Source organism: Lolium perenne, chromosome 4 (genome assembly GCF_019359855.2).
Source record: "Lolium perenne isolate Kyuss_39 chromosome 4, Kyuss_2.0, whole genome shotgun sequence".
In the NCBI taxonomy this organism is placed as follows: Eukaryota; Viridiplantae; Streptophyta; class Magnoliopsida; order Poales; family Poaceae; genus Lolium; species Lolium perenne.
In genome coordinates this window covers 151,681,979-151,704,236 of record NC_067247.2, presented here as the reverse complement: position 1 = coordinate 151,704,236, position 22,258 = coordinate 151,681,979, and the positions used below count along the sequence as shown (strand labels likewise).

The window sequence follows — 22,258 nt, the reverse complement described above, 5'->3', positions numbered from 1 at the left end:
GCTGCGGCAACAACCCCACCTCCGGAGGCAGTGTTGGCACCAGCGGGCGCGTTGGCCAGTCCAGCTGCATCGGCAACAACAGGTGCCTCCATGACAGCGTCGGCCAGTACACTTGCGTCGGCAACGGCGGCAACATCGGTATCACCGATGGAGCATCCAGACCGGGCAGAGCACAACGAGGTCGTCATGCTCGACGGGCCAGCGTCGATTCAGGATGTGTCGTCGTCGTCGCCGAACTGCTTCTTGTAGTTATGATTAATTTGTAACTCGGTCTACAATATGATCGTGTCCAGTACTTTGACCGCGATAACTTCCGGGGAACAATTGCTTTTGAATGTCAACTATTTGAATTTATATTTGGGGTGGTTTTAGGGGGCACGGCTAGGAATGGACGCGCCCCAAATGCGGCACGAGGTTACAACATCCCCCATTCGATCAATCTGGCGCCTTTTGAGGGCTGCTTTGGGGACGCGACTGGAGATGCTCCACTCGCCCCCTATAGTGCGTCCAGTCGGAGCTTTTTATTTTTGCTATAATTTAAAACAACAAATTAATTACAAGAATTTATTAACTTTAACAAGTAAATAAGTTCAGCATAGTAAATAAATAGTTAAGTTGAACAAAGCACATAAATAATTTAACAAGTTTGAATCACAGTGGAAAATAGATAAATAAACTAGGCGACAGCTTTGCGGATCCACAAATGCTCCACAAGGTCATCTCTCAGTTGAGCGGAGCGGTAGAGCGGGGAAATGTATAATTTTATTCGGCAGCGACGGAGTGTCTATCGGAGATTACAAGCCAACAACGGCAAGGGGTGGTTGCGGCGCCAATCTAACTCTTATGAGGCACGATTGGAAGGGTTTGTGGGAGTCTCGCCGAGAGGCCTAGCTCGCAGCATTATTCGTCCATCCGGCGCACCCCCCCCCCCCCCCCCCAGATTGGATTCGTCCTAGGGGTGTCAGATAAGTTGGTGGGCCACGCCAGCTCCAAAACAAAATTGGGGGCGGCCGCTAGGGGTGTTCTTTCGCGCCAGCGCCCCCATTTTTACATATTTCTGGGACTATCGGAGGACCGAGTGGAGATACTCGCTCCAAAATATGGCACGTTATGTTTTGTAGACATAGCGTGTGACGTTGACAGCAGCTTCACCTGAGGCGTTATTTTGCAGTGTGCGACCCGCAACCACTTTACCGGGCATTGAAAAATACAACACGTGGCGTGCAGCAAAAACAACATACAAACACAAATAGAAAATTGACATGAGCAAACACACAAAACAAATCTACAATAAATTATATAATTATTATTACAACACAAGCATACAGTCAATCAACAATACAACAAATTGTCTATCAACAATACAATAAATACAACAACTTGTCCACCAACAATACAACAAATAATTCATCGTTTCCCATTCCATCTCCACTACTCCTCGATGAAATCAAGTTGAAACTCATCGTGTACCTCGGTTTGTCGAATCTAATGATTAAAGGCAATAAATCGGGCAATCCTCTCTTCTCTCATTGTGTACCAAGTCTCATGATAAGACACGGCTTCAATGATTATAGTGGAATCATTCTTGTGTCCTTTGAATTGTCCATTCCATTCCACATGACAATTCTTCCAACACCAATGCATGCAATCAGTTGAGACAATCATACCTAGGAATCATAGAGCTTTGTTGCTCTCCAAAATACTAGTTGTACCTTCAGCATTGGGGGATCTCAGGAATGTTTAGCCAAACACTTCTACAATTTCCATTGAAAAACGCTTCACACACTTGATGGCTTGGCTCTCATCCATTGTCGAGTGGTCATCGACGAGATCCACAGAAATGTCGCATGCCATCATACTCAAGGCGACGATTACCTTTTTGGTAAGGGTTATGCCCAAGTTCTCCCGTGACATTCCTCATTTGCTCAAAAACCTCATCCTTCTTCGTCTCCTCCGAAATGTTCTTGAACAACTTGATACTCATCCTAAAACGCCGAAGAATGTAGCGCTCGGGGTAGGTTGGATTGTCCACAAGATAGATCCGCATCACTTGTTGTGACCTTAAATCTGTTCCCTCCACAACTTATGTAACTCAACCATTATATTATTTGCTTTTCCTAAATCATGTGTGGTTGAGTCATTAGCAATCAAAATATCTATGAAATTTTTCCATAGTTTTGAGTTCTAGTAGATCATATAATTCTTTTGATAGCACAGACACACTAGACCCAAGTTCTAAGATAGCATGATGGGACCCTTTACCAATAGTGATTCATATTTTTGGGGAGACAAGCATCCCAAGATTTGGTGGTATCATGGCTTCATTATATATCTTTTTATATTTTCTTTGATTACATAGTTTGCTATGTAGGAGCCAAAACCTGCTTGATGAACATTGATGGATGGGTCATTAGAAAACTTTTGTAGGATATTGACAAGTTCATTCAAGCTACATTTATCAAGGTCAATTAGAGGATCTTTTGTTTCACTTAGCATTTTAACTTCTTCTATTTTCTTTTCTCTACTATGTAGGTTAAAGATTTCATATCTATCATCAAATACTTCTTCGGGCACTTTAGCTTTCTCCAAACTTTCCATAATTTTGAATTCTAGAAGCAAGCCATCTAATAACACATAGGTGTTTGAGGCAGTTATGTTCATGAAAGTAGAGGTGTTAGTTAGACCCCTATAAATATATGCATTAGCATCCAATCCCTAAGGGCATGTTATGTTCCATAAACAAGTCCTCTAAATCTTTCCCAGGCTACAAGTAGTTCATATTCATTTTGTTTAAAAGAGATAATGATTTTCATATTGTGACTCATTATTTCAGGGGATCCAAATCTCTCTACAAAGTAAGCTTTTTTTTTGTGAAACTCTACAAAGTAAGCTTTAACATTAAATCAAGAGCTAAACTTTTGGCCATTTTAATGGCCAATCCAATGCTTTTCCAGCAAATGAATATAGAAAGAGTTTAACTTTGATTATGTTATTATTTGTGTTGCTTATATTCAGAGCCTTGCATCTTTCATTGAATTTGTGCTGCTAAAGATTTGAGAGTGGTTTGTTGGTTCAGGATGGTGAAGTTTCAGCACAGAGTAGTTTTGTGAAACGAACTGTTTGTACATTTAAATAGTCTCCCGCTTAGCTGATTTTTGGTTAGCATGTTGGGAACTCATATGGCTGCTCGTCAACCAAATTTGGTGTTAGTTGAATCTGTGGTTTAAGAGCAGTTTGCTTATTACCGAAAGGGCGGAAACTTTGATATCTCTGTATTTGTTGTATTTTGCCTTTTGTGGTCGTTGTTGTTGCCAGTGAACAAGGAGGTGAAGTGTATTATACTCTTTTGATGTTTTAGAGATGACTATGTACCCAGATTTCTCATAGGTTTTCCTTATGTCGGATTAGTTTTTCCACATAAATCCTTATGCCACATGTGCGTGTGTTTGTGTTTATTTTCTCGCTACATATCTATATGTTGGAGCTATACTCGAAAATTTATTTCACACAGGCTAGTGGGTTGTGACGTCATGTATCTCCTCTCCTCTCTCCAACAGCAGCTACATGCATCCAAATTAATACAAATCGAAGGATCGAATGAGGCGTTTTGCCTTACGGGAGCATATGCTATGCTCCCGGTTTTTGAAATGTTTTATAAGGGCCATCGAAAATGTTAAAAATTCCGCATAAAAAATTGACTTGTACATCTTGACATCATATGTGCTTAGAATGTCGTTTCACAGAAAATCGACATTTTGTGTGTCGTGTGCGAAAAAGACAAAATTTTGTGCTTGAAAAAAGCTTTTCACGAGACATTTATTTGTCTTTTTTACACGGGACACAAAAATGTAAGATTATTGTGAAACTTAGTGTGCACCCATATAATGTGGACATATACGCTTAAACTTTTGTTTAGATTTTTTGTAACATTTTAAAATATTTGTATTGTGTAGCAGGAGCATATCCTCCCATGTTTAAATGTGCATTTCTGAAATCGAAGACATTTTTTATATGCAGATGAAATAGATGTTTGTCATCTTCGGCAGCACTATTGCATACTTGTATTTGGCATTGGCCGCTGATTTTAAGTTCTTAAATCTTAACATGTCGATTTGCAAGGATAACTCGGCATGGTAGAGTATGATGATATAACGGAGCAAATGAATTTTGAGGTTTAGCTTCCAAACGCAAGAGCAAAAATACTCTTAAGTAGAAAGCGCGGCCTAATACTTTCGCAAACAAGCTGGAGTAGTGGAGTACAGTAGAAATTTTTTGTACGGGCTGCACAGCGATACAGTAGGAGTACTAAAATTGACGCAATTATCCCCCAAAATCGAGTTGAGGCTCTTACCAAAATCACAAATCTTAGCACCCAAATCCGTAAATACAATCGTTCATCCCGAAAACAAACGCAACAAGTCTACAAAATCAATTTATTCCAAGCAAAACTACCATCGCTTTCAGCATGAGGCAAGACCGGGCTCATCACTGGGCAGACACCACTACCTAATTCAGCACTGGCAGCCGACTCTGCTAGTGCTAAGCTACGTCGTCGCGGCCGGGTTGACGTAGACGGTGTACTCGACGACGGTCTCGCCGGCGCCGTTGTCGACGGTGCTGGCCTGGACGTAGCCGCGCGCCATGCGGAACTTGCCGGTCCCGCCGACGATGCTCATCTCCCTGACGGCGGAGAGCACCTCGTTCCGGCCGTAGATGGTGAGGCTGCTGCCCTTGTAGTCCCCGGCGGTGAAGACGAAGTTCATGTTCATGAGGAGGCCGAAGGTGGCCTGGTCGGCGAAGGTGTAGGTGCCCTGCGCGCGGCCCACCTCGTCCTTGGACTTGGCGGAGCCGGTGGCGGCGGGGGTGGTGGTGAGCGGGTCGTCGATGGCCACCATCGCGCCGAAGAAGGTGGAGGAGCCCTTGGTGGCCGCCGCCTCCGCGATCCGGATCGCTGTCGGGCTCTTCCCCGCCAGCACGTCGTGGAAGTACACCTTGAACTTGGTCACGCCGTCGTCCGCCGCGGAAGCCGGGGCCGGCAGCATCGCCGCCGCGGCGCACAGGAGGAGGAGGAGGAGGAGGAGGAGGAGGGATGCCTTGGCGGCCATGGTGTGTGTGGATCTGGTTAGCTAAGCTAGGTGTGAGCTCTGGGTAGTGGCGAAACAGGCGAGTGAGTGGCGTATCTGAGCTGGTGTAGCGCCCGATCTCTGTTTTGCTGGGTGTCCACTCGATTCGGTGCGCATGTAGACTGTAGAGCAGGTTGCCTGTATTGTCGGACAGGCTGGTGTGGCGACCAACTTTTCACACGCTCTCTCTTGCTTTGGGAGCTTGTTTTTTGATTTAAAATTGTCACTCGTGGAATGCGATGCGTGCACAGATGATGACATAGCAACGATGCTTGCAAGCTAGGTTTGTGTACAAAAGGCTACAATTGAAAGAGATGGATGTACCGGCTAACTAACTAAACGAGACTCGACACCGCCAAGAATGAGGAGCTTGGGAGGCAGCCTCACTCATGTAGTGGTCAGATCAGCTAGGTGTCTCATTCAGCTTAGGGAGACAGGATGATTCAACAAAACTTACCAAGTGAAATAAGCAAACAACCACAACTATTTTCTAGACAGAAAGCCCCAAATGAGCCCGATTTTAAATTAATGAAGCATTCATCCGGCTAGGAGTTACACCAAAAGTTACAACACACACGCGTCAAGCGCACACGCAAACCAACAACAGAACACAACGCAGAAAAAACATGAAGCCCAAGCACCAGCGTGATCCGGGATGAGCGAGCTTTGTCTTCTGTTGCACTGGAGCAATTATGGCCATATCCACACCAACAAACCTCCGCCGCACAAAAACTACAGACCAAGGGGAGCTCGCCGATAGGCCGGCAGCCTAGCAGAACTTGAGGAACCAAAGGAGGCGGGGGGGGGGGGGGGGGGGAGGGGGTCTTGCGACGGCGCCTCCAAGAAGGTGCATGGCACGAGAACACGTCAACTTCATCGGCGAGACCAAGGTCCTGCAAACTTTTCACCTTGACCCGAAAACCCCCACCCGTAGAGCTCGGCATACTTCCAGTTCACGCGCAACATCTTCCCCATGTGTTGGGAGAAGCCCACTGGCAACAGTTATGGCCAAGCGCCGACCTACCAAAACCCCCCAAGGCGCTAGGTAAGCCACCAACTACCGCAGGAAAACCGTGTACAAGCAGCCAGGCCAATGTTGTGCTAGGGCATCTCAGCAAAGGGATCCAAATCGGCGACCCGATTTTTTTTATTTTATCCACTTGGATCAACCCGCGAATAAAATTTGGGTCACGGTTCGACCAACCAGGCCAGTGCACCCAGCTGCGTGACCCCTTCGGTCCGTTGTTGACTAAATATGGTAGCCAAATTGCTTGAAGCAAATAGATTGCGTACATATTTGAATACATCTCATTCAAATTTGGAGACAATTTGCTTGAAGCAAATACATACATTAAACAAGAAATCAATAAAAAAACATAGTAAAAGACCCTAGTATCTTCCTCTTGCCCTCGCCTAGTCATCCTCATCGGAGTGGTAGTGGCGACGGTACATAGTCTCATCGAAGAGCTTGCCGGTGAGCATGTCGTGGCCATCGTACTTGAAGACAACGAAGTGCCCAACTTCAATGGTGTGCGCGAGAGCGAACCGCCTCCAGCCATTGCGGAGGTACATCTAACCGACGTTGTCGAACATCACCTACACAGACCATAGACCAATTTATATGGGCATTACCCTTCGGGTACCCGACATTAGTCTACCTCCTTAGGCCCAACTAGGGGCCCATGAAGATTGCCCTAATCCAAGGTGGACCCATACGCCGATTACTACATAGAAGACTTACAAGGAGACGGATTCTTGACGAACAAGGCAAGAAGATGTCGATGAAGGAAAGGATAGATTAGATCTCAATGTAACCTAGTCGAGTTCGGACAGGACTCTCGAGACCTAGCCTACTGATATGGGCACGGAGGCCTATGTGGAGCCCAATTTCAGGACTCCACCAAGCTAGGTGGTACGCCATCGAGGATTCAGGAGTGACACGCTAGGACGACCTACGTCATGTCATAATTAAGTCTAAGGTTGTGTCATTCATTCTATGTTAGGAAATAATGTAGCCAGGTCATATGGTGGGCCAATTAGGGTTAAATTAGTGTTGTGTTTGGTTTTGGGCCTATCCAAACCAAACCAGGTCTAGGCCCATAGTGGGGCGCCCCAGCCCAACAAGGGCTGGCCGGCCACCTCCCCCTCATATAAGGAGGTGGGGCGGCTAGGGTTTAGGCAGAACAAGTTTAGACTAAAGATTAGGGTTTTCCCCATTGCGTGTTTTCACGTGTATCATCCCTCCGAGGGTACGGCGCTGCCGTTTATCTATATTATCCGCTGCGAAGGTTCTTGTGTTCATCAAGGATTGTCTAGCTTGAGGTTTGAGGCGTATCGTTCATCGATCCGTTGCTTGCTGGATTCGTTCCCTCTTCTCCAGGCTGCGTCCATCGCGTTGTTGGGAGGAATTACTACCCTAGGTTCTCGTTGTGAAAGATCGGGCATCAACCTAGGTGGATCTGCTGGGATCCCCCTTATCATGTGGTATCAGCTTTCTGGGTTGCTCACGGCGAGGTTTTGTTGATCGATCTCTTTGGATCGGTTTGCATAGGAGAAGATTGGCTCTAGATCGGAGGAGTTTGGCTCTCGGTCGAAGGAGGTTGGTTGGAGGAAGTTTGGAGCTGTTTGGTGCAGTTTGCAGGTCATCCATGGCTCTTTCGGAGGTCAAAATCGCGAAAAATCGAGGCTCGATTCGGGAAGAAGACGAAATATTGCGACCCGTCCCGGTCCACAGGTCGGTTGACCGGGCTCTGGGCCGTTCGGGCTGGTCCAAACCGGCCCATCTTCTGGTGCCAACCGGCCACGTTACTGAGCCCCAGGGCCGAACCGTCGGTCGCCCGGCCGGTCTTACCGGGTCCTAGGCCGGACCAACCGGTCACCAGGCCGGTTTGACCGGGTCCTAGGCCGGACCAACCGGTCCCCAGGCCGGTTTGACCGGGTCCCAGGCCGGATGGACAGGTTCCCAGGCCGGTTCAACCGGGCTCTGGGACGGGCAGGCTGCTGCTGTTTCTGTTTCTCCAGCGATGAAAACTGGTGATGTTGTTGTTATTTCTGTTGTTCCATCTGCACTTACATTACGTGTGTGTGCTCTGGGTTGGAAGGCAGACATCTACTATGACTATCTCGGTATGAGGACGGGTATACCATTTGATGCATCTACAATCAAGTGGAGGTTGTCTAGTTCTGTGACACCTATGGAATTTCAGATTTGGGAGTCACATATTGACGGTGGTTTTGAGAGATGCAAGGCCGTGGATAGTACGTTCGGTGGTCAAATTGAATTTTATATTGCATACAGGCGTGTTGATGATGTTCTGGCTGCTTGGTACCGTGATTTTCTGATTGTCCAGGGTATCATTGGACTACGGTCTAGTTGGGCAGATTTCAAGCAGTTTCTGCGTGATCACTTTAAGTTTCCACACTTGAATAAAACGGTGGTGTGTTCTAACACTACCGTGAAGGAGGTTGTTTCAGTACAAGAAGTCACTGAGGAGAGGAAACCTGGCTCTGATACAAAGAGCACTACTGTGACTGTTGAGGAGGATGTACCATTGAGCGGGCTGAATATGCAACTCAAGAAGGTACAAGATGATGCTTGCAAGATAGTTGACAAGGGTCAGCGGTGGAGTTTGTTTCAGACTCAGTGCATTATCAAGGGCAAGGCTTGCAAGTTGGTGATTGATGGTGGTAGCTGTACTAATGGCATTAGCAAGGCAATGGTGGCAGCATTGGGGTTGTCTACATGACGTCTTCCTGAACCTAAGTGTATTGAGTGGTTGAATAGCAATGGTATGCTGAAGATTACTCACAACGTGCGTGTGCCATTTACAGTTGATAATTATGTTGATGAGATAGAGTGCGATGTGTTGCCATTGGAGGTGTGTGGATTGCTACTTGGGCGTCCTTGGTAGTATGATCGCAATGTGACACATGCTGGGCGAGCAAATACATATTCTTTTATACATGGTGGCCAACAGCGGACTTTGAAGCCTTTGGGTGATGATCATATCAAGTCCGATGTGGAGTTAGTGGTGCGTAAGGAGAAGTTGCACAAGCCTAAAGTGCAGCTAGAGGTGCATGATGTCACGAGCATCAATGTTGGTGATGTTTCAACCATGCCTGTAGATGACAAGCCAGTTCTTGTTGGTGACAAGCCGGATGAAGCTACACTTGTTGTTGATGTGGATGTTGCAGCATGTGCTATAGTTCCAGTTTGTGTTGATGCCAGTATACAGACTGATGATGTTTGTGCTGATGATATTTCAGTACATGTGGCGCAGATGCGCGTGGGAGGAGTGGGAGGCGAGCGCGTCAATGGAGACAGTGGGCGGCGGCACTACCGTGCTAGGAGTACTGCAGTCCAGTTTTCCGCGACACCGCGGATGCATCGAGGCAAGGATGGACGTGTGAGACATCTATGTGGCCCAGGAATTACACATCTTGTGCAGGGTCATGTGCAGCGACACAGGGGTCCATCAAAACCTCGCAAGGAGAAGGTATTGGCGCCAAAGTACAAGCTCATATGGAGAAGAAAGGAGGCGCCAAGTGATGTATCAAGTCAAGAAGGCCGCGAGGGAGGATGTGGTGTGGAAGGCAAGCAAGACTTGAGGATGGCGAGGACGTGTCATGTTCATATCACGTCACCTTTTCCAGAAGACCCTCCCGCGTTGGGGACAACGCTTCTTGAAGGGGGAGGATGATATGGGCACAGAGGCCTATGTGGAGCCCAATTTCAGGACTCCACCAAGCTAGGTGGTACGCCATCGAGGATTTAGGAGTGACACGCTAGGACGACCTACGTCATGTTATAATTAAGTCTAAGGTTGTGTCATTCATTCTATGTTAGGAAATAATGTAGTCAGGTCATGTGGTGGGCCAATTAGGGTTAAATTAGTGTTGTGTTTGGTTTTGAGCCTGTCCAAACCAAACCAGGTCAGGGCCCATAGTGGGGCGCCCCAGCCCAACAAGGGCTGGCCGGCCACCTCCCCCCCATATAAGGAGGTGGGGCGGCTAGGGTTTAGGTAGAACAAGTTTAGACTAAAGATTAGGGTTTTCCCCATTGCGTTTGTTCACGTGTATCATCCCTCCGGGGGTACGGCGCAGCCGTTTATCTATATTATCCGCTGCGAAGGTTCTTGTGTTCATCAAGGATTGTCTAGCTCGAGGTTTGAGGCGTATCGTTCATCGATCCGTTGCTTGCTAGATTCGTTCCCTCTTCTCCAGGCTGCGTTCATCACGTTGTTGGGAGGAATTACTACCCCAGGTTCTCGCTGTGAAAGATCGGGCATCAACCTAGGTGGATCTGCTGGGATCCCCCTTATCACCTACTATATAAAGGCCAGGAGATGGCCTACAGAACGCGAACACACAAAACCATCGCAATCTAGCTTACACAAACCCTAGAAACCTTGCCTCTCGGCGAGTTCACCATAACAGTTTATCGGCTGCCCCATTGTAACATATTTTACTCGATAAATCAAGATCAGACAAGCAGGAAGTAAGGGTTTTACCTCATCAAGGGCCTTGAACCTGGGTAAATCTCGCTCCATGTTCGTTTGGTATCCGATGTCTCGTGTTAACCTGCAGGATTCCGTCAACCCTAAGCCCCTCATGGTGGGAATTGCCGAGAAGCTCCCTCGTCATCAATCGCACCGCCGGCCACCTGCAGTAGGATCTCGTGGGGCTCTTACCCATAGACGATCGACGTGAACTTCTGGGGGAGGCACAGCTTGTCCCAGTCCATGCCCAAGTGAATGCTGACGCTGAACTCGAACCCGGAGAGGTCGATGGTGACGGACTCGGACGACGATGGTGGTGATGGGAATGGTGGTGATGACGGGGACGATGGTGGCTGACTCTAGCCTCTACCCCACGCCTTCCTCCACGACCTCGGCCTTGGCCACGCCCAGGGCTCGGTGGCCATCCTAGACGCCCTCCCCTTGATCCTATGACGCCATTCATGGTTGCCGCGATGTTTGTAGTGGTGGTGGTGGGTAATGAAAGAACATGAGTTCGTGGGAGAAAATGGGCGCCGCTGGCCAGATTAAAAAGGCCAAGGCATTGGATGTCAGCGTGGAGGCTGAAACGTCGGCATTGATGAAGATAGGAGGCTAGCCCAGAAGTTGGGCGGCGCGACCAACGCAGGAGCGCAGGCGTCAGGCGACGCGGGCAGCTTTGGAGTCAGCCTACCTCCATTCATGGCTATAGAAAGCTGCCGGGGAATGCTCGTCTCCTCTTGTGCAGGTCTGCGACATGGAATGCTACCCCATGGAGGACGTAGTGTGCATTGGGCATCATGGTGGCGCGTCTTCGTTAAGCCTTGGCTTTGGCCCCCATCATACGATCAGATGTCTCTAGTTGAAAACTTTGACCTTGATGGATCGAGCAACAACGTGACTTTGGTGTCGCTCCCTTCCTGTGTGGCTGGTGTCTGCACTTGTTTAGTCGGTTGGTGGGGATTCCGGTGATGTCCGTCGGTGGCACCCTACGTTCTTCGGCACCCTCCGTTCTTCATTTGTTCGAGACGAAGACATCAAGCATCAAGTTTTTATCTTTATTTGTGTACTCATGCTCCTCTTGTTTTCGGTGTCGTTTTGCTTTGCATTGTAAGCTTGTGACCCTAGCGCCATTGGTGTGTGTTTAAATTGTGTTGTAATCCTAGCCAGCTTAGGACTTTGTTGATTTAAAATTAGACTCTTTGAGCCTTCTGTAAAAAAAAAAACCTTACTAGGTGTAACTAGTGGTTCTTGCAAACGCTTTGAGTTTGGTAGAAAGTACTATTTCCTCATGACATAGTGATATTACTAATAGTTAATTTGATGCAAGTACCCAAGAAAAAATTGGGCGCTATGAGCAAAACCTCAAATCACAGCCAGAGCTAACATCCAAACCCGTAAATACCATCACACATCACGATAATAACAAACGCAATAAGCCAACAAAATCCATAATTCCAAGCAAAGCTACAATCCTTTTCAGCATACATGGACATGGACATGACTCATCAGTGGACACTACTACCTAATCCAGTAATCCAGCTCCGGCAGCCAACTACGCCGAAGCGGCCGTCTTGACGTAGACGGTGTACTCGACGACGGTCTCGCCGGAGTTGCCGGAGTCCATGGTACGGGCCTCGACGTACCCGCGCGCCATGCGGAACTTGCCGGCGCCACCGACTATGCCCATCTCCCTGACGGCGGAGAGCACCTCGTTCCGGCCGTAGATGGTGAGGCTGCTGCCCTTGTAGTCCCCGGCGGTGAAGACGAAGTTCATGTTCATGAGGAGGCCGAAGGTGGCCTGGTCGGCGAAGGTGTAGGTGCCCTGCGCGCGGCCCACCTCGTCCTTGGACTTGGCGGAGCCCGTGACGGCGGGGGTGGTGGTGAGCGGGTCGTCGATGGCCACCACGGCGCCGAAGAAGGTGGAGGAGCTGTTGCTGGACGCCGCCTGCGCGATCCGGATCGCCGTCGGGCTCTTCCCCGCCAGCACGTCGTGCCAGTACAGCTTGATCTTGGTCAGGCCGTCGTCCGCCGCCGCCACGGGAGGTGGGGTTAGCAGCACCGCCCCCGCCGCGCAGAGGAGGAGGAGTAGCAATGCCTTGGCGCCGGCCATGGTGGATAGATCTAGCTAGCGCTCGGTGTTGTGCTCTGGATAATGGGGAAAGAAGGGAGTGAGCTAGTACAGCGTATTTGACGACAGGTGAGGTTGGCCGGTGGCCTGCTGTCAGTGAGAGGAGTTGGTGATGCAGTACCCGATCTCGCTCGTCTCTCGGTGCTCCGTGTCCACTCGATTTGCTGCGCATGGTGACCAACTTTTGACACTCTTTCTTTCTTTCGGTTTACAATTGTGATTCTTTGAGTGCGATGCGTGCACAAATGATGACATAGCAAGTGGGCTCGTTTTGGTGAAGTCATGCACACTCCTAAGAGCATCTCTAGTCGCGTCCCCCAAACCGCGCCGGATCGAGTGTTTGGGGGACATGTTTTGTTCGTGCCGTGTTTGGGGGACGTCGCTTCCCAGCCGCGTCCCCCAAACGCCGCCCCCAATCAGAAATTCAAATAGATGCTCCCGCCGATTCGTCGCGATTAGAGTAGCGGCGATCGATCAAAGTACTGGGCGCGCGATCATATTACAGACCGGTGGTGCATGCAAATTAGAAGAAGGGGAAGGGGTTGGGCGACAGCGTCGTATCCTGAGTCGACGCAGGCCCGTCGAGCACGACGACCTCGTCGCGATCTGCCTGTTCCTGTGCATGGTGCGTCTGCTCCGTCGCCGACGCAGAGGCCGACGCAGTGTAGCGATGAAGACGCGTCACCGCTCTTCTTCTTGTTGCAGCCGCCGCCGATGCATTGCCAGGCCGCCGCGTCGCCGCCGCCATTTTGGCTTCGATGTCGTCGAGGATCGGCCTTTGAAGAAGTTGTGCGCCGCTCGCGTCCGGGGAGACATTCCTCTGTCGACGTTCTCGGCAGGGGACATGTCGTCCTGCGTTTCTTGAGCTCCGGCTTCTCCTCTTGCCTCTTGAGCAGCTCGGCCCACCTTTGGTCGGCCTTCTTGTCGCGGGAGATAAAGGTCGAGGAGACGTCGGCGAGGCATTTCGTGATCGACGCTGCGTCTTCTCGACGCAGACGCGGCGTCGGCCAAGGCGGCCTTGGCAGCCTTGTTGCCGATGGGACGCCCTGTCGAAGTTGCCGGCGGCGCGTCCGCATCAATGGCGTCCTTCCCCTTGGACAGCGACAAGCGCGTCAGCCGCCATTTCTCATTCATTTTGAGCTTGCCATAGCAATGCATGAGCACGAAAGACTTGTGACCTTCCGAGTTCTTCGCGTACAAATCCATGGCCCTATCAAACTAACCAAAGGAAGCAGAGTCATTTCATCGAACACAATGTAGGCGCTACGGATTATGGAAGAAAGAGTCGTACCAGTTGGGCGACGTCGGCGCCGCTGTCGCCTTTGGTCTCTAAGTCGTGATGGTAACCATGGAAGGAGTTCACCGACGCCTGGATGATGGCCCATCGCGTCGACATTGCCTTCTGGCTCCTCTTCATTGGCACTTTCTGGTAGTCGCTGTTGATGAGCTTGCGCTCATCGAACTCGGCCTTGATCCTCGCCCAATACTTCCCGCCTTTTTGGTTGGCGCCGATGATGGAGTCATAGCTCACCGTCGCCCACGACTCGCACAGACAAAGATCTTCCAGAGGCGTCCACTTCGGGCCTCGTGTGCCCGACGCCTTCTTCTTCTTCTTCTTCTTCTTCTTCTTCTTCTTCTTCTTCTTCTTCTTCTTCTTCTTCTTCTTCTTCTTCTTCGTCCTCACGACGTCCGCGTCTACCTCCACGAGATCATCGTCACCGGCACCCTCGTCGTCCTCTTCCTCGCCGCCCTCTTCGTCCTCATCGTCGTCCTCCTCGTCGTCCTCCACCCCATCCTCTTCCTCGTCGTCCTCCTCCTCAACCCCGTCGTCCTCCTCAGCACCGGCGCCGTCGTATTCGAGCGGACCCCTGCGGCCGGTGATAGGGTCGCTGTCCGGACCGGGTCCTGGCTCGCGCTGCTCGTACGCCGGGGAGTAGAGGTTGTTGGGGTTGAAGCCGCCGTGCGGCAGCGCATCCTGGTAGTGCGGCGACAAGTTAGGCGTCACGCACCCGGGAGTGGCGGAGGGGCCGTCGTTGTAGAAGGCGGCTTGCGACGGAGAGATCACTCCCGGAACGTACACCGGCACGGACGTACTCCATGGGCTCGCGTTGGTAGCGGCGATACACCCGGCCATTACGTGCTGGTGCTGGCGCGCCGCCTGAGCCTTCTTCTCCAGCTCCGCCGCCCTCCGTCCTTTCCGCTCCGCCGTCGATAGCTTCCGGCGCAGGCAATCTTGCTGCCATTGATCTTCGGTCATTCCTTCAGGCTTCTTCTTCGCAGCCGGCGCCTTCCGCGGCTTCGCGAACGGCGCTTTCGCCCCTTTCGTCGCATTGCCCGGCGGCTTCTTGGCCGCTTTCTTGGCCATCTTTTTGGGGGCTATCGGCGGCGCCATGGAATGGGGAGAGGGTAGCGGCGGCGGGTGGACGGCGGGAGGGAGAAAGAAATCGGCGGGATAGGAGAAATGAATCGGCGGCGGGATATGTTTTGGGAGGCCTGTGCGCGGCGGTATAGGCGCGATTTGGCGGGAGCGGCGGGATTTGGCAGGAGTGTGAGACGAATTTTCCCTGTGCCGCTGACGGATCGGCCCCGCGTCGGTTCGCCTCGCTTTTTGCTGTGTCCGGCATCCCCGGACCGTCCCCTGTGGGACGGGGACGGGCTCGGGGCGCCGGACACCGTATCGGGCCGCGCCGGACAAAAATGGGCTTTGGGGGACGCGGCTGGAACTCTTTTTTTGTCCGGCGCGCCCCAAATCCCTTTGGGGGACGGTTTGGGGGACGCGACTGGAGATGCTCTAATGTAATTTTATTGTGGTTTCTACCTAGACAGTCGAATGCAAGAAGATTTTGCATACAGAAGGGAACAAGTGAAAAAGAGATTGGTATCACTGGCTAACTAATTAAACGAGACTCGAGCGCGACGCGACACCGTGAACAATGAGCAGAACAGTGAAGTCGACTCCTGAGCTTTTTAATCTTTTTTTGGAAAATCGTGAAATTTTGAGAGGCTGAGACATCATCTAACAAGCAAACGTGCCAAGAAAATCCCATGGGCCAAATGCCATCCATAGCCAAACAAATATTTGTTAAGGATAAATCATAACTTTTCATCCTCAAATGTATATTAGCAGAGTGACGACACCCCGAACGGACGTGTCGTGGCAAAGGGTTAAAGGATTTTGAGCTAACTACAAACTGAGATGGGATGTAGGGTCCATATGCTAGACCCTCATCGTCATCGTCTTACTCTCTCCCTCTCTTCTCCAATCTCTCCTAGATAGTAGTCAGGTGCATAGCCATGACCATCCTCAGCGGCAATGTTGCCTTTGCTCTAGGGACGAAGCTACAAAAATTAAGCATTGGGTTCATCTATATGAAACTACGGGGTTAACCTAAGTGATATAAGAGCATCTCCAGTCGCGTCCCCCAAACCGTCCCCCAAAGGGATTTGGGGCGCGCCGGACAGAAAATGCGTTCCAGCCGCGTCCCCCAAAGCCCTTTTTTGTCCGGCGCGCCCCCATACGGTGTCCGGCGCCCCGAGCCCGTCCCCGTCCCACAGGGGACGCTCCGGGGACGCCGGACACAACGAAAAGCGAGGCGGGGAGTGGCGGGGCCGACCCGTCAGTGGCACAATTAATTTAAACCTAACCGTCGCCTACCTCGCGACGGAAGTTATTGGCGCGCAGCGACGGTGCAGTTCCCGCAGAGGGCGCAGCGACGCGTCCCGTCGCGCCTAGCTCTGCGTGCCGGCGTTAATGAGCGCCACCGCTCCTCCGCCTCCCTCCGGCCTATAAAAAGGGGCGCCTCTCATCGTCCCTCTCACACACAAACCCTAGCGTCTCTCTCCCAAACCCTAGCCGCCACCATCTCTCAACAAGACTCGACGCTATGTCTGGTAGAGGCGGAGGCCGACCTCGCGGCCGCGGCCGTGGTCGTGGTCGTGGTCGTGGCCGCGGCATAGCTGAACGCTCGCCGTCGCCTCCCACGTCGTCGTCTTCATCGTCGGAGATGGACGTGGAGCCGGACGTCCTGTTCGAGTTCGTCCACGTCCTCAAGGGCGACCCGCGCGGCATCCAGAGGCTGCCGGACTCCTTCGCCGAGTACGTCGGCGGCGTACGCCCGCGCACGATGCATCTGCGGGAGCATTCGTGCGGCTACTGCCGGTAGATCGTCAAGGCGATCTACGACGCGCGCGGCAAGATGTACCTCAACATCGGCTGGGAGAAGTTCGCGCGCCACCACAACCTCGAAGCCGGCTTCATCCTCGTGTTCTCCTACTTCGGCAACAGGGACATGAGCGTCAAGGTCTTCGACGAGAGGCGCTGCCTCCGGGACTACCACGTCGACAGGGACTCCCACGACGACAGCACCGACGAGGAGGACGACTGAATGAGTGTTGTTTCTTCGCAGCGAATACGTGCACGGAGGTCTCTGTCTGTTCTTCCTCGGTAGAACCAACAAGGGCACCGTCACCAGCTGGATTTTCCAGTTTAGGTGACTGGGTGTGCCCTCGAGTGTTCTTTCTTAGCAGCGAACACAGGAAACCTTCGATGCACGGCCTAGTTAGGTTTAGTTTCTTTGCAAAATTTTATATTTGTGTCAACGATGGTTCAAACTATGTATTAGTTTGTGGAAAACCACGTTCCCAATTATGTTTTCGTGTAAACCACGTTCCAAATTATGTATTAGTTTGTGGAAATTGAAATAAAAAAGCCAAAAAAATTATTTTAAATGTTTGGGGGCGGCGTTTGGGGGACGCGGCTGGGGAGCGACGTCCCCAAACGCGGCACGAACGAAACACGTCCCCCAAACGCTCGATCCGGCGCGGTTTGGGGGACGCGGCTGGAGATGCTCTAAGGTGCTAAGTAGTAGTTTAGCCTATATTAGCACAATTTCATTCGGTTCATTTGAATCCAAGTACCCAACAATTACATGATGTCTCTTTGGCACAGCGGGTGCAACGGGAAGTCTAGCCTATGGCAAGCCACCAACTACGGCAGGGGAGATCCAACAACAGGAGCCATCCATCATGAACTTCGGGATGACAAGTGTAGCTTTAGGTGGCGGAGCATCCACACAAGCAAATCCATAGCGGCGGTCGAAGAAGCCGAAACAACCATGTAAAGCAAAGAAGATAGGAGATCGTGTGCTGATGTCGTCGGAGATTTCCAGTGAATGGGGAGGCAATGGCAAGAACAACACTCTTGACCCACCCGGCTAGTCACTCCATCTAGTTGATGCTGAGCTCGAAAAGACCATCCACGACTAGCGGTGTGGGCAATTAGGGAAGCTCGGATTGAGGGTCAAGGAAGAAAAGAAGAGAAATAGTAAGAAGACCGTAAGAGGTTGACGTGTGGATCCCATATCCCACCTGAACATTTGTTTGGTTCAAAATGACCTAACCACTTGCCACGTCAGCTGAAAAACAACCAAGGTGGTTGATCTACCTAGTATTGCACGTTTGTGTGTTTATAAATTAGACCTAATTCCGCTTCAGGGGGTTATCGCTCCATCTAGATACATCTCGAGGTGAAAAGTATACTTCATCGCTCTTCCAGACCCAATAAATACTTTTTCAGATGAACACAACATTATCTCAAAAATATCATGCAGATTTTCTTTTAAAAAGAGAAGCTAACCTTATTGTGCTCCATGCCCTAAGAAGAATTGTGTCCTACAAAATCGAACTTTTCCCTAAGTCCTTTTTTACGTTTCAGAAAAATGTGCAGGCCACATGAGCTTGCTATCTAAATTCAATACTGTACTTACTACTACCTCCATTCTAATGAATAACGTTTATATTTTATTGAAAATTCAATCTAAGAAAAGGTTGAGTAAACATTTAGAAAAATCTATCAATCAACAAATATAAGCCTATTTATTGAAATATATTTCAAGATGTATCTAATTGTATTGATTTTTTTATTTTGCATGTTCATGTTTTTCTGTAAAAACTTAGTCAAACTTTAGATGGTTTGACTTTTTAAAATAATGTAAGCCTATTTATTGGAATGGATGTACTAAAAGACGCGTGTGTGTAGTGTGAGCACAAAAGATTAATTCATAATTGGCGCAGTCATAACATCTGAAAGTGACAACGGCATTGGGGTTCACTTATCCAAATTCCGTCCTAAAAGTGATGAATAAAAGTGTTTTGATTTTTTTTAAAGAGGGTTTGCTGAAAACACAGTTTCTTCGCTCCTTGAACTAGACGATGCAATTGCAAGAACAGAGGATTCTAAGCTATCACATAGTTACTTCTGCTTCAGTCTAATCAGAAACCGATACATGCCTAACAAGTGGAGTGTGTCAGATTCGATGAACGGTATAAATGAATTTTCGATAATTTGCTGCTTTTTTATTTTCGGAACATTTCAAAAATAAATTGGAACAAAATAATGGCTTCGCCCGGGTTTGAACCGGAGACCTTCAGTGTGTTAGACTGACGTGATAACCAACTACACCACGAAACCTTTGATGATTTGTTTCGGCCGAAAAGCTATTTAAACCAGTTAGGTTTTCTACACCTACAGTCCTGAATTATAGCCAGGAAGTCGCAAGGATCGAGTTCCGGTTTACCTTAAAGAGGTTTATTTGTACTCGCACGACGGCAAAGATCCTGCAGAATGAACACATGCAACGCCTGACGCTTTCTTTTGTTCAGATCAAAGGGGCAGCGATCCCCAATTTCACTTCATACTGACAAAACATTGTGATAGATGCGAGAGTCTCCAGGCTCCCAAAAAACGAAAACGAAATGAATAAGCTTGTCAAGCCATTCCCCTGCTTACATTGTCATTGGTGTTTCAGCGTCAGTCTTCCTCTCCATTTGATCCCCATCTCGTGCTTCAGTTTTCATCTAGGCACCCGACAACCAGGCCCTCTCGCAAACTCTTGGTACCCCTTGCTGAAGCAATTCAGCGCCTCTTTGCATATCCTCCCTGTCCTACCCTGCCTGAAGACATGCCCAATACTGCAGGACAAGACAGAGGATTCTTGATGAAACATTTCTTTCACGTGCAGATTAAGCCTAGCTGGGATGATCTCAGCTAAACACCAAAAACAACAGCGGGTTAATTTAGAGCACCCAAACAGAAGCTAACCTGACGCACCACATGCAAGGAATAGATTTTTCGAAAAGAATAGATGGTTAATAACTGTTTCATCAGAGGTTCAGAGAACAAATCTTGCAGTCTCCAATTAAGTTCTTATTTTCCATGTTGATTTCTGTAGCTATGGCAAGGTCAAATGAGCCACAACAAAAATCTTTATTTTGCGAGGTATTTTGCTTTACAAAAGCTATCTAAAGGACCTATCAATCCCAGCAACAGATTTATACTTAAATTTGACAGAAAACGCTTTTGATTTTGACGACTTCCACATAAGAACAACAGGATCTGGACCTAGAACAATCCCAGCCAAGGATTCTCTAGGAGAATTGTACTGATTTTGCTTAGATTCATCAAGCCATCTCCTCAAAGCAAGTGACCAGTGTCTCTGGTGCATATCACGAAATGGGGCTTGCAAATGCCATATAATTCAGGAAATCTCACTCAGCAATGTATAATTCAGAAAAAAATCGCTAAGCTACACAATGAGACCTTGATTAGTTCCATACAATCTGTCCGCAGAAAAAAGCAGCTTTTTTGTTCTTTCTATTGAAAAAGAATATTTCTGCAAGAGAATGAGTAATGTGGATCATCAATACAAGAAATTGCATCAGTAATGTGGTTCATCAGCCTGCTCGCACTTGAAGCCGTCGTCGTCGCAGACCAACATGTTGTAGAAGCTGGCGTCGTACAAGTCCACCGCCCCGTCGCATAGCGAAGATGTTGAGACACTCGTCTCGGTTCCCACGACACTGCCGTTATCGCTGTTGCCACCGGCTTGTTGCTCGCCGCCGCCGGACACCACGGCGGCATCTCCGGCCTGGCATTGGTTGCTCCGGTCCTGCTGACATTGCCACTGCTGGTACTCGGCGTAGTAGTTGCTGTAGTCGGCGCCACACTCAGGGACGTCGCCGGAAGGATCAAAGTAGGAGCCGGCATTCTCCACCATCCCGCCGCTGCCATAGGAAGTACTGGCTTGCGCCTCGGCGCATCCCTCGCCGTCCATCGCGGCGGCATCGTAGTTGTAGCTCGCGCCCGGCTGGTCTGGGATCGAGATGCAGTAATCGTCGTACTGGACCAAAGGGAGCTCATACTGGAGAGGAGTAGTGTAGTAGCCGCCGTCATGGACGATGCCACCGCCATAGGCGTCATCGAACTTGTAGCTCGGGCCCGGCTGCCCAGGGTCTGGGACTTGTTGTTCGGGGGCGGCGGCCCGCTGCTTCTTGAGCTTCCCGGTGACCTTGATGCGGGTGAGCACGGTGGCGGGGAGCGGCGGCGAGAGGATCTCGTACTCGTGCATGACGTAGCCGGTGCTGCTCCTGCCGTTGGTGAGGTAGAAGGAGAGATCGTAGCGCTTGTACCTGATGTTGACCTCGCCGCCGCCGGGGCGGACCAGGGTGACGGTGTCCTCGACCCCCTTCTGCCCCTGCCACACGCCGCCCTTGACGGTGCGGCTCCTGCGGCCGGCGTTGCGGGACGGGTCCGTGGCCGGGCCGAAGAAGAAGACGTGGTCGACGTCGCCGTACATCTGCAGGATCTCCCACGGCGGGGCGCTGCGGGGATCGTCCTCGATGATGGCGCGCGCGTAAGGGTTGGGGAGGTCGAGCGCGCGGGGGAGGAGGTAGTAGGCGACGATGTCGGCGTCAGTGGGGTCGAACTTGAATGCCGGCGGCATGCTCCGGCCGAACCCGAACTTGGAGGCTTCCATGGATGGGAAGGAGAGGATCCACTCTTCTTGCTCTGCTCTGCTGCGCGTCTTGGTTTCTTGCTCGGATCGATGGATGGAAAGGGGAGGATCCCCTCTTCTTGCTCTGCTCTGCGTCTTGGTTTCTTGGTTTCTTGCCCGGATCGATGGGCGGAAGGGTTGCGTTGGGTTCCGGCGTGGATTCGCACTGCTAATATAGGCAACGAGGGGGAGGCCGAGGGCGCCGCCGCGTTGCTGATCTAGCTGAGCTCGACTAGGATTCGTCCTTTCTCGTCCAATAGAGCCGCGACCGTGGGGTGCTCGGATCCGTGGATGGAAGGAGGCCCAAGGGCACCACCTTGCTGCGGATCTAGCAAAGGTCCAGTCGGATTCAGAGCCTGCAATTCGACGGCCGAAATCATCCTCCCTATTCCGTTTCCTTTCTGTAGAAGATTTGGATTTTAGGTGCTAGCGATTGGAGAGGCCGAACAGAAGAGGTGGGGAAAACAGTAGATGCTTCATGGCCGAACTGAGCGATTTTTTTTTAAATAATACGAATTAATAATTTAATTCCAGGACGCTTTTTCAAATATTTACAAAAGTGTGACTCGGTCGGACTGCGGCAGGCCGATCGGACAGCTGTGGGCCAATCGGACCGTAGCAGGCCGATTGCAGGTCGCTGATGTGGCTACCGAGCCGACAGCACCCTGTCGGGCCGCA

The 22,258-nt window shown here is 50.3% G+C and overlaps 3 protein-coding genes and 1 non-coding gene across 4 annotated transcripts; all 4 read right to left on the bottom strand.

The window, feature by feature from the left end:
- Positions 1-4,311: 4,311 nt before the first annotated feature.
- LOC127294171 (dirigent protein 22-like) lies at positions 4,312-5,192 on the bottom strand. Its single transcript, XM_051323925.2, has one exon. The coding sequence runs from the start codon at positions 5,103-5,105 to the stop codon at positions 4,545-4,547; it is 561 nt and encodes a 186-aa protein (XP_051179885.1). The 5' UTR covers positions 5,106-5,192; the 3' UTR covers positions 4,312-4,544.
- Positions 5,193-12,041: 6,849 nt separating this feature from the next.
- On the bottom strand, positions 12,042-12,804 carry LOC127294170 (dirigent protein 22). Its single transcript, XM_051323924.2, has one exon. The coding sequence runs from the start codon at positions 12,729-12,731 to the stop codon at positions 12,174-12,176; it is 558 nt and encodes a 185-aa protein (XP_051179884.1). The 5' UTR covers positions 12,732-12,804; the 3' UTR covers positions 12,042-12,173.
- A 6,340-nt stretch (positions 12,805-19,144) lies between these two features.
- On the bottom strand, positions 19,145-19,218 carry TRNAV-AAC (transfer RNA valine (anticodon AAC)). Its single transcript has one exon. It is a non-coding gene; the product is annotated as a tRNA-Val (tRNA).
- A 965-nt stretch (positions 19,219-20,183) lies between these two features.
- LOC127294169 (NAC domain-containing protein JA2L) lies at positions 20,184-22,022 on the bottom strand. The gene has a single exon (XM_051323923.1). The coding sequence runs from the start codon at positions 21,560-21,562 to the stop codon at positions 20,465-20,467; it is 1,098 nt and encodes a 365-aa protein (XP_051179883.1). The 5' UTR covers positions 21,563-22,022; the 3' UTR covers positions 20,184-20,464.
- Positions 22,023-22,258: the final 236 nt, after the last annotated feature.

Excerpts from the sequence above, each read along its gene's own strand:
- LOC127294169 (XM_051323923.1), bottom strand. The coding sequence starts at position 21,562 with ATGGAAGCCTCCAAGTTCGGGTTCGGCCGGAGCATGCCGCCGGCATTC.
- LOC127294171 (XM_051323925.2), bottom strand. The coding sequence starts at position 5,105 with ATGGCCGCCAAGGCATCCCTCCTCCTCCTCCTCCTCCTCCTCCTCCTG.
- LOC127294170 (XM_051323924.2), bottom strand. The coding sequence starts at position 12,731 with ATGGCCGGCGCCAAGGCATTGCTACTCCTCCTCCTCTGCGCGGCGGGG.